The 10,883-nt window shown below is 44.7% G+C and overlaps 1 protein-coding gene across 1 annotated transcript in view; it reads left to right on the top strand.

The window, feature by feature from the left end:
• Nucleotides 1-6,430: 6,430 nt before the first annotated feature.
• ERG (ETS transcription factor ERG) overlaps nt 6,431-10,883 on the top strand; it is a 106,708-nt gene continuing 102,255 nt past the window's right edge. The window contains exon 1 of the mRNA XM_049785396.1: nt 6,431-6,547. Coding sequence (XP_049641353.1) covers nt 6,530-6,547 — 18 coding nt within the window. The 5' untranslated portion in view covers nt 6,431-6,529. The remainder of the gene's footprint in view (nt 6,548-10,883) is intronic.

The following is a 10,883-nucleotide window of genomic DNA, read 5'->3' as shown; positions in this document are numbered from 1 at the left end:
AGACACAAAATTGTTCATGACTGAATTTCAGTCATACAATGTCCTACACCCTTTACTAGGGCACATTTCCTGCCACCAAAGTCTCCAGTTTCTCTCCTGCCCTCCCCCTGCCTGCCTCTGGTCAAACATATCTCTCTCTCTCTCTCTCTCTCTCTCTCTCTCTCACTCACTCTCTTCCTTTTTTTCCTTTTTGACACTGTGGTTTACATTATTGTTCTTGAAAGGGTATCATGCCTATCACTTTCCCTCCTCTCAGTACCCAGTACCCAGTTCCCTCCAGTGATCATTCCCAACTCCCTTCTCTGTCCTCTCTGTACTCAATCCACTCTTTTTGACAAGCTTCCTCCCATGGACTGGTCCTCCTGGCCCTCATCTCTATTGTCTCTGAATGTTATCACCAAACTATCTTTTATTTTTCTTATATTCCGCAAGTGAGTGTGGTCATTCTGTCTTTCCCTCTCCTTCATTTTGCTCAGCATAATCCTCTCCATAAATTGGATGATTTCTTAATGTATTACTGAAGAGTATCACACTGACACACACACACACACACACACACACACACACACACAAGCGCACATGTGAACAATCATGAAGGACACCGTCCAGAGAAAAAATCAGGCCTTTCCGGGAGGTGTTGGCTTAAGTGTTGAGGGCCTGTCTGGACTCACTGTGAATCCCCCCGGGGCAACGCTGGAAAAGTCCCACCTTGGGACGGAGTTTTCCACTGTGGGGCGTTGAGCTCTGGCTCCTTATCTTTTATCCCAGGCATGTCCCTGGCAAAAATCCGAGGGACATCCTCCTTGCAAGGCCTCACATGAATAATCCAGACATTATATGGTTTAAGATCCATGTGTCATATTAGAGACAATATACAGCATTTTGTCTCTATTGTCTGCAAAAGTCTGTGCTTGGTGGCCTGGATCTGGCTCTGCTGTTTCATGGATGTGGAATTTGAGCCCTGTTGGCCCATACTTCCTGGATCCTCAGATGTCTGGTAATAGGGCTCCGTCATTCTCGTTTCCCATGGCCTGGCATAGGAAAGAATGGGGCTTCCTACTGAGGTTAGGAGAGAGAGTCTGGCCAACTTGAATTAAATCTCTGTCTTCCAGGATTCAGAGTGACCGGCCAGATTAATGTTGTAGAGCAGAATGCCACAAAACAAGTGTCTCCCATAATGTTGTATTACTGGTCAACATCTCCTTACTACAGCCCTTTCAGAGGGAACATGCATTTTGGTCTGCTTGGGCAGAGGTGCCATTCAGGATGCCAGAAGGTTTTGGTCATGAAGATGTGGTACATGCATGCAATGGAATACTACACAGCTCTGAGGAATGATGCAAGTCCTTGCAACATGGATAGAGCTGGAATGCTACATGAAAAGCCAGACAGATAACCTTAAGATCATCTCACTGCTTTTAGTCTTTAGACTAATTGCATGAAAAAAGATGCAGTGGTTTAAATGGGGGTTGTCTCTAATATTCTTGGCCCCACGGGATAGTGAGGAGAAGGAAAGAAATAGAGTGGAGGGGCAGAAAGAGAGATAGGAAATAATGGAGAATGGGGTAAAGGGGTCTGAGGTGCATTGATTAAGGTATTAAGGGAGGGCAGAACTAGATATCCAAATCATGGCATCAACACCAATGAAATCATGAGGCCCAAACTTTAACAACCAAACTTAAAAAGGTGTCTGTTCTGCTGCGGCAGGTGTGTGTGTGTGTGTGTGTGTGTGTGTGTGTGTGTGTGTGTGTGTGTGTGTGTGTAGGGAGGTGGTGGGATTGATGTCTCAAACTCAACTATAAATAACTTTGTAGATCACAATGGTTTAAATAAAAATTTAAAAAAATGAAAATGAACCAAAAAGAAGGGGATTGGGTAAAAAAGTGTCTTCTATCATTATTATAGTACCGAGCCTACAGTTTCCACTTTGCTTTTTGGCTTTTCTCTAAATGGATCTGTGCTAGAATTTTCCTTTTAACCTGACTCAGTCCTTAATGGACATCATATGCTCAGTTTTCCCTATCACTTATTCCTCTTCTAGCCATTTTTTGCCCTGCTGAGCCTTTCTAAGGCTGAACATTTAACACAGGACTTAAAAATCACGATGGAATCTGTTATTGCATTTGTGCCCCAAATCCCATCCCCAGATGTCTTGCTAAACTCCTGATTTGTATATTCATTTTAGTGTGAGGGATGGAGCCCAGGGCCTCCCATATGTGAGGCCAGTGCTTTCCCAGATCCCAGCCTTTCTTTAGGACAGAAACACTCTCACCCACCTTGCCTGTCACCTGGAGAGGACACAGAGAGAGGTCAGTGAGAGATGGATAGGAATGTCATGGCCCCAGTGATTTGGAATCAAACAACAGTGCTCCTCAGAGCATCCATAAAAATCGCTGAATCTCCTTCTTAGGCTCCCCCAACCCACTTCTTTGGGGTGTAAGATATGGAGGGTCTCACAAAGAGCTTTGGCTCCTTGTTCCCTGATGGACAAATATGCATGGCAGGCGCCATGTTGTATGGGTCCTGCCACCAACCCCAGACGCTTAGAGGCCTATTCCAAAGAGAGGTGGTGGCAGAATATGGGTGGTAGTTTGCATCTAGGACAGGAGCTCACCAGATGTAGCTGTTGCCCAGACAACCCAAGTTAGGGTTGCTTTCTATCCCCAAAGGAACTGTAGCATGCTATCAGGCTGAGATCAGGAGTAGTGGGGACTGGTACGTGTGCTTATGAATATATGTGTGTGTGGGGTAAATTGATATCTGCATCTTATTTTATTTTTGGTTTTTGGGCCACACCTGGCAGCACTCAGGAATTACTCCTGGCTCTGAGCTCAGAAATCGCTCCTGGTAGGCTCAGGGGACCATATGAGATGCTGGGGATTGAATCTGGTTTGTCTAGGGTTGGCCGTGTGCAAGGCAAACACACTACTTCTGTGCTATTGCACCAGTCCCCTGATATCTGTATTTTAGGTTAATTTCTTCCTCAAGAAAATTATTCCTGAACTACTGTGTTTGAATGAATGGCTCTGTCTTCTGCCTAAATCACCCCTGAAACAGAACAAAAAAACCCTGCTCCCCCCAACCTTTGTGTTAGTTCCTCATGGAATTCAGGCTTGAGGGCCATTCTGTATACTGGAAAGACAAGAGGAATCAATGAAACATTTGTCATCAGAAATGACCAGGAGTCACCTTTAAAAGTGGGGCTAACAGCATTCACAACTCATCTTAAAGCTGGCTCTTTATTAGGCCACTTTCTTTATTTACATGCATTTTTTTCAAGGACTGGAAAGATAGCAGACAGAGATATTTAGACTAGAGAGATAACAAGGCATGTGGCTATCTTGGGTTCTATTCCCACTGCTAGTGGACTCCCGAGCACTGCCAGGAGTGACTCCACTGAACATGACCCTAATGCTAACCAAACGCCCCCCAAAACGAATAGGTGTGCTTTAAAATATATCAAATATTAAAATATTTATTAATTTTATTTAATTATTTATTACATTTAATACTTAATATTTAATTTTATTTGTTATTTTACTATCATATAACACATAATTAATCATGATATAATTCTTAAAACTTAAATTTAAATGTATTTATTATTTAATCATTATATATTGTACCCAATCATTATGATTATTAAATTTTTAATATTTAAATATATTAAATATTAAAATAAATATGTGTTTTTAAGATTAGGTGTGGGTAAGCACTTCTGGAAATCAATCACATAATAGCATTCATTGGGCTTTCTGTTTATACGTATCCAAACAAATATATGAAAATTCCTAGTAAAATAATATTCTTATTCATTCAAGAATAAAGGGTGTAGGGCCAGAAAGATAATCGAGTGGCTAAGGTGTGCTTGCCTTCCATGCGGCTGGCCTGGGTCTAGTGTCTGGTACCCTCTATGGTTTGTGAACACGTCAGGTGTGAATGGTCTCTGAATGCAGAGCCAGAAATAATCTCTGAGCACTGAGTCCAGTGGGTGTAGCCCCCAAACAAAATTTAATAGGACAGCAGGGAGGGCACTTGCTCTGCACACAGCTGACCCGGATTCAATGGTGCCAGGAGTGATTCCTGAGGACAGAACCCGGAGTAAGCCCTGAGCATCACCAGGTGTGGCCCGAAAACAAAGAAATAAAACAAACCAAAATATTTTCTCTAAAGGATTTACGTGTATAAAATATACATATTTTGCATAAATAAACAAACATGAATGGAAATAAAGAGGGAGCAGAGAGGGCACAAAGTGGCACATCGTTAGCAAGGATGGATAGATGTAGGCTACTGAGTCTTCACTGTGTTTGCTGTCTTTGAAATGATTTGAAAATCCAGAGCGACATTGCTCCCAGCTGTTTGATGGGAGAATGCTGGGACGCAAGGCAGGAAGGCAGATGTTCCCTGAGGACGGATGGACTGTGAGATGCTCAGGTGTCTCAGAGAACCGGGTAGGGCTACAGGGAGCCGGGAAGAGCACGTCTCTGGAATCTTCTCTGCATTTGCTATCTGGTGGGCATAGTGCTGGCCTGCCCCCCTCCCCCCCCCCTCCCCGTGAAGGCTGCCCTTGGCATAGTTCACAACAGGGCATTGTTGGCAGGGAAGAGGGGGATATAGATGCTTCATTTAAAAAGTCATTTATTTATTTTGGATTTCAGAATCTACACCTGGTGGTGCTCAGGGCTTGGAGGTAGAGATGTTTCATTAAAACTTATTTATTTATTTTGGATTTGGGGGGGTCACACCTAGCAGTGCTCAGGGCTTTCTGCTGCTCTGCTCTCAGGGATCACTCCTGGTTAGTGCCCAGAGGAATACTATGGGATACTGGGGATCGAACCTGTGTTGGCTGTGTGCAAGGCAAGCATCCTCCCGCTGTACTATCACTCCGGTCCTGCACAGATCTTTTTTAGGGGAGCAAAGATTGAGGCATTTCCAGGTACTGAGTAGCATGTGTTTCAGCTCTGGAGCCCTGGAGGAAGGAGCCCAGATAAAACAAGCCTAGACTTTGAAAATTGAGGGCAAACACAACTGAATCAGCCTCATTTCACTGTTTGAAGATGAAAGAACAGAAAACATGCTAACTAGTGTAGGTGCTGAGAATTTGTGTGTTTTTATGCAGAAGACTTTCTTATATTTCTCCTCATTTCTGTCTCTTTTTCTTCCTCCCTCCCTTCTCCTAGTCCCTTCACTTCCTTCCTTTCTCCTCCTTTTTTCTTTCCCAACTCTTCTTTCTCCACCTCAACTTTTCTTCCTCATCTTCCCCTGTAACTCAAGACAGCAGTTCAAGAGGGGAGTTGTTTTTCCCCCAAAGACTCAGCTGGTGTCTACTGCTCTTACAGAGCAGGGCCAGGCAGAGGGCTTCTGTGTACTGGTCCCCGCTGCCTGCACGCACCCCCATAAAGTCAAGACTTGCCCCATGACTCAGGGTTCGGTCTATTGTCTTCTTCGATTCCCTCTCCAGACCAACCCTCCTAACGGGCCCAGCTTTCGTGGGGCTGAATTCAAAGGAGCTTGTTTCTTCTTCCAGAAAACAAGCCGCTTCCTGACAATGAGTAATGAAAGCCTGAACTCCTGCAGGCTTGCTCAGGTCTACATTCGAAGCATTTCCTTGGGGGGAGAGAAAAGGCCAGTGGCCCTGAACCCGCCTCCCTGGGTATTTTAGACATTATTCCACAAGGTCCTCCCCTGTGACTTCCCTGTGGCAAGGAGTCCCCTCATCAGCTCCTGTGACTTGGGTCCCAGCAAGGCTTGGCCATGGGTGGTCTCCATTCTTGGATGTTCTGGAAAATCTTAGAACTATTACAAGCTCACTGAATTTTATTCTGCCTTTTTTCTTTTTTCTTTTTTTTTATATCATGGTCCAGTGAATGTTGTCCTGGCAATTTCAATGGGTATGGGGAGGGGGCTCATGGGAAAGTTTGGAAAGAGACTGTAAAACATTAGGAAGACCAGACTGAGGGGTTCAATGGAGAATCACTCAGCAAAATCAACATTGAAGACATCGGCCAGCCTACAGTTGTCGACGGACAATGCAGGTGTGAACTGCCCTTCGCTGCATAGCTGAGTCCCAGTTGGGCAAAAAATCCAGAGAAACTGGGTGTCTCCCTAACCCCAGATCTCCATCAGTGGGCAGCCTTGCCAGCTAGGAGTGCCCCATCTGCGTTTTGCTTATACTCGCTACCAATCACATTGCACACATCAGATCCCACCTGCTATGGCAGTCCCAGTCCCCAGGCAACTGGTACCTTTTTTTTTATATAATTAAAAAAAAATCTCCTGGCTGCATATCATCAAGAAAAACAACATTGTTTTCAGGGTCTCTTATCTCTCCACTCCCAAATATCCTGTTTCTGCGGGCTGGGCGGCCAGGACCAATAGAAACCTCTTCCTGCCATTGGCTGACTTCATTTCCCAGACTTAGCACAATCTCATCCGCTCTAAACAACCTCATCAAAACTCCTTTCTGGTCAGAGAGAAGCAATAATTATTATTAACATTTATTGACGATCAATAAACGTGTTGCGTTATGGCCAGCACGATCAAGGTAAGGCAAGAGGGGGTTCCTTTTCGTTTGGCCAAATCTTGGGTTCCTTCATCTTTTCTTTGGTTTCCTTTATCAAGCAGATAAGTCTGTGTTGGGCAACACCCCCACAACCACAATAGAGGACAACAAGATTTCCTTTGCACTGCCTAGTAAATTTCCTTTTTCCTACTCCAACCATCCGCAAGGCTTAAAAACTTCAAACTCAGAAAAAAATTGGGGTTTCTAAATTCACGGTGGATGGCCGCGGAGGACGCTGGCCCAAGTTTTTTCCAAGGCTTCTGAATTTTCATTTTCTCTCACTGTCCCTTGGTGGGGCCTGGATGCTTCAATGCTGGAAGGCCATGGCTGGGAGAGGTTGGCCAGCCGGGGCTGACAACAAGAGGGGCTTGGAAATGTGGCACGTTGTGGGGGGCTCTTGGATAATTCTTGAGCTTTCTGGGATGCCCGCTGGTTTCCCTACCACCAACCCACTGAAAATGAAGAGCCGGAGTTGCTGTTGGTTTGGGGCTGTGCTGAGGTTGACTTGCTCTTCTGGAACTTTCCTGGCCAGCACTGAGCATTCTCGGTGGTGATTTGGTTGGGGCGGTTGTCTTTTTCTTTAATAAAATGCCTAGTTCCTCTCTACGCTGTGAGTAAACTTCTGTTTGGTGATGTTTGATGTGGGGAGCGGGGTTTTGGGGGGGTGTAGTGGCCTCTCTCCCTTCTCTCTGCGGTGTGTAGTGTGGTGCGGTGAGGGTCTGCTTGGGAAGGTTTCTAAGGAGGGGGTGTGAGAGGTAACCCTGAGAGTCAAAACAGAGTCAGGGGACCTCTGTGACTTCATTCCTGGGGAGGAAGGCTTTTAACCATCCCCAGTTTTTTAATGATCACTTCCAGGCCTCAGCTCGGAGCAGAGGAGCAGAGTAGTGGTATTGTGTAGGGTGGTGGTGAGGAGGGGGGTTGCTTTTGAAAATATGTCCTTAGTGATATTGATAGAAATGAGAAAATCTACGACAGTAGCCAAAGTTGAAAGGAGTTGAAAGGAAGAAAAGGGCTGTTTGAAGGGTGGCCTGGTTTCTTGTTGCGGGGAAATGGCAGGTAAAAATAGGGTTCTGGTTCATTGGGGTTGAGATTTGGAATCTCCCAAAGTGAGAAGTGGGTCCCAAACTAACCTGAGTGTTCTAGAAGTTTCCCTTAGTTTTTTTGTATTGTTGTAATTTGCCATGTCTGGATTTGAGCATTTGACCAACGCACACTTTGCTTTAGAAATGCTGCTGGGTTTTGTATTCTTCATGGAGATTTCAATTCTCTGCATATATCCAATATTCTACATTTAAAACATCATGTACTAAAGCTTTCCTCATGGAAATCTTTTTTTTTTTTTTCATTCCCTGCCTTCAAGGATGGAGTATGCTAAAATGTGATTACATAGAGAATAATTTCAGCAAGCTACGGATTAAGTTTGAAGTGCTTTTATGTCAGTCAGAGGACAGAATGTCTTAGATTTTTTTATCCACCCCCTTCCAAATGCTGACCTTTTCCTTCTTGGGCTCATCCTTAATGACGTCCTTATTTCATGGCAATTAAACATTCTTTGTAAATCTTGAAGAGTTTAAGTTCAGTCATATCTGAATGTGAGTACTTGGTTTCATAAATCAGCATATTGGAGGCTACTGAAATAATAAACCATCTTTTAGAATCTGTAACTACTACAAACATGATCTACTGTTTCCCTTGGACATTTATGAAGATAGTTTTTGAAATTAGAACTTTTGAGAATTAGGGGGAGTATTTTCCTGTGTGAGGGGATAGCAGGCTTCCTTTAATATTCTCTTCCACTGCCATAGATTATGTTGCATATATTACAAGCGAACTTTTAAAATGGCTCCAAGTGTTTTTCTTCTCCCCCCAATCCTCCGTTAAAATCAAATAGCCCCTCTTTATAGGTAACTTCCTTTAAGACTTGTTTCTGTTCGGCTTCCTGGGTAAAGTAATGAGATGATTTTATAGACTTGTTTATAGAGTGGAAAAAGGAGGTCCTGAGTCTGTTGACTAGTTTTAATTATGTTAGCGAAAAGCCCAAATTAGCATCGGCAAAATTACGGCTGTCGGCTGGAATCGGGAACAGTCCCTCCTGCAGGCCCTTTTCAGGCTCAGATCCCTTGCTTTTTGTTGCTTTGGTAAATGGACTAAATTTGCCCATGAAGTATTGGATGAGTTGAATGTATTTCTCTCTGAGTGTTTGCTTTATAATCAGTTTTTACAAGGCTCTCTGAGGTATCAAGAAAAAGCTATTGGCCTGGTTTCTCACCATCTTTGTCCTTGAGAATTTTGAAATCAGAACCCAACAGTCTGCATGGGGAGAAGTGAAATTTTGGGGGCTTTGATATATTAACATGGGTATTTACGTGGATGCTAATATTCCAGAGTCCCAATAATAGACCCGCATAAGCACCTGTTTGATGTCCCTGTGATATGGTGCAGGTGAATTTAGACATTTAGACTCGCAAGAAGTGGGTTTGTGAAGGGGAGCTTGGCACCCTGTACAGAGAAACAAATCGCAGTGTCTGCTGTAGGTGCAGAGACCATTGTCAGCTACGGAACTTGTCTCTTCTTAACTCAGTGCTTAATGCGACTAATTCCTCCCTGATCCCTCTTAATGCCACAGCTCCTGGGAAGTCTGCTGAAGCTAATCATCCTTCTCGGAGTCATGCCTGGAAATGCATTAAATGCAGTACAGGGAGTTCCAAGAAAACTAAGTCCATTAAAAAGCGGTTCCCGCTGCCAGTCCTTGGGTGGTCCCCAATGTCCACCTTGCAGCCCCAGGTGCTGGAGTTTCAGTCTTTTAAAATGGGACCCTGGGGAGAGCCCTTCAGACAGAGACGAGGCATAGAACAGCAAGGGTGGAAAAGTGTCTTTGAAGACAGACAGGATGTGGAGAGTTCCTGAGCTGAGCAGAGCAGAAGGGCTCCGGGTTCAGTTTTCAGGGTGCTGTTGGGAGAAGTGGCTTTCTTGAAATTCACCCTGATGATGGCAAGGCAGAGAATTTGCTCGAAGCTGGTTGTTTATTTTCTGTTCTGTTTCCTGTCTCCTGCGAAACTCAGCAGGACCTGCTGGTTACTGACTGGTCTGGGTAGAAAAAAATGATTTGGAAAATGGAAGATGATGGGAAGCAAGGGAATTCAGCAGTCTTGGGGTGGGGAGATTTTCTTGAGTTTTGGGAGATGCCTTTGAAGCAGCTCCCCTCCCATCTTTAGCGAACCATGTGAGGCTGGTCTCATGGTTATTTGGTGGGGCAGCAGGAAGGTGGGGTGTGGAAGGCAAAGTGGTAACTGTCTTTTTCTGCAGCCCTATATCCTCAAAGTGGGCTGGGTCCTCACCTAAGCATGCAAGGACCAACATTAGTTAACTTGCTACTTGGGCTTATTATAAGCTCAGGACAGAGCCTGGGCAGTGGAATGGACAGAGTTAAAGGGGACATGTCTGCTCATCAGCTCTTTGGGCTGTGTGTCCCTGACCTCTAGCCCATTGGCTCCATCCTTTAGTGACCAGAGGAAAGATCCCAAGGTGTCCCTCCCCACTAAATATGTATATAGAAGTGCTGTACACTTGGGAAATGGCCTAAAGTTCAGACCCTCCCCCCCTTTTTTGGTTTGGTTTTTGGGCCACACCTGGTGATGCTCAGAGGTTATTATTCCTGGCTGGAAATCTCTCCTGGCTTGGGTTACCATATGGGACCTTGGGGATCAAACCCAGGTCTGTCCTGAGCAGCCGCATGCAAGGCAAATGCCCTACCACTGTACTATCGCTCTGGCCTCCAACACCCTTTTTTAACCATCTCTCTCTTTATTTTTATTTTGGTTTGGGGGCCACACCTGACAGCATTCAGAAGTTACTCCTGGATCTGTGCTCAGAAATTACTTCTGGCAAGCTGTGGGGACTCTATGGGATGCTGGGAATTGAAATCGGTCATCAGTGTGCAAGGCAAATGTCCTACCTGCCGTGCTATCGCTCTGGCCCATCTCTATTTTCTTTTTTTTGGGGGGGGCAACATATTCTTTTTTACCCAGTATATTACCCCTAACAGATATGTACTTACTTTTAAAATCCTTTGGAGAAAAGATTCATAAAAATAAGATCAATAGAAGCACCATCATGATGAATTTCAGGAAAATGATTCATCTGCATTGGTGGATCCTGCCTCTGGGATTTCAGTGGAAGCCGCACATGGCCTGGGCCTCCTGGGTATCCCCAGGACCTGGCAGCTAAACTGCTTCAGCAGTCCATGCATTGGTGAGACTGTCCACAAGGCCTTGGGAAGCAGGAATGAAGTTTCCTATTGTTCATTACCAGTCCCTGC

Source organism: Suncus etruscus, chromosome 13, assembly GCF_024139225.1.
Source record: "Suncus etruscus isolate mSunEtr1 chromosome 13, mSunEtr1.pri.cur, whole genome shotgun sequence".
Taxonomy (NCBI): domain Eukaryota; kingdom Metazoa; phylum Chordata; class Mammalia; order Eulipotyphla; family Soricidae; genus Suncus; species Suncus etruscus.
This window is presented reverse-complemented; position numbering and strand designations above follow the sequence as displayed.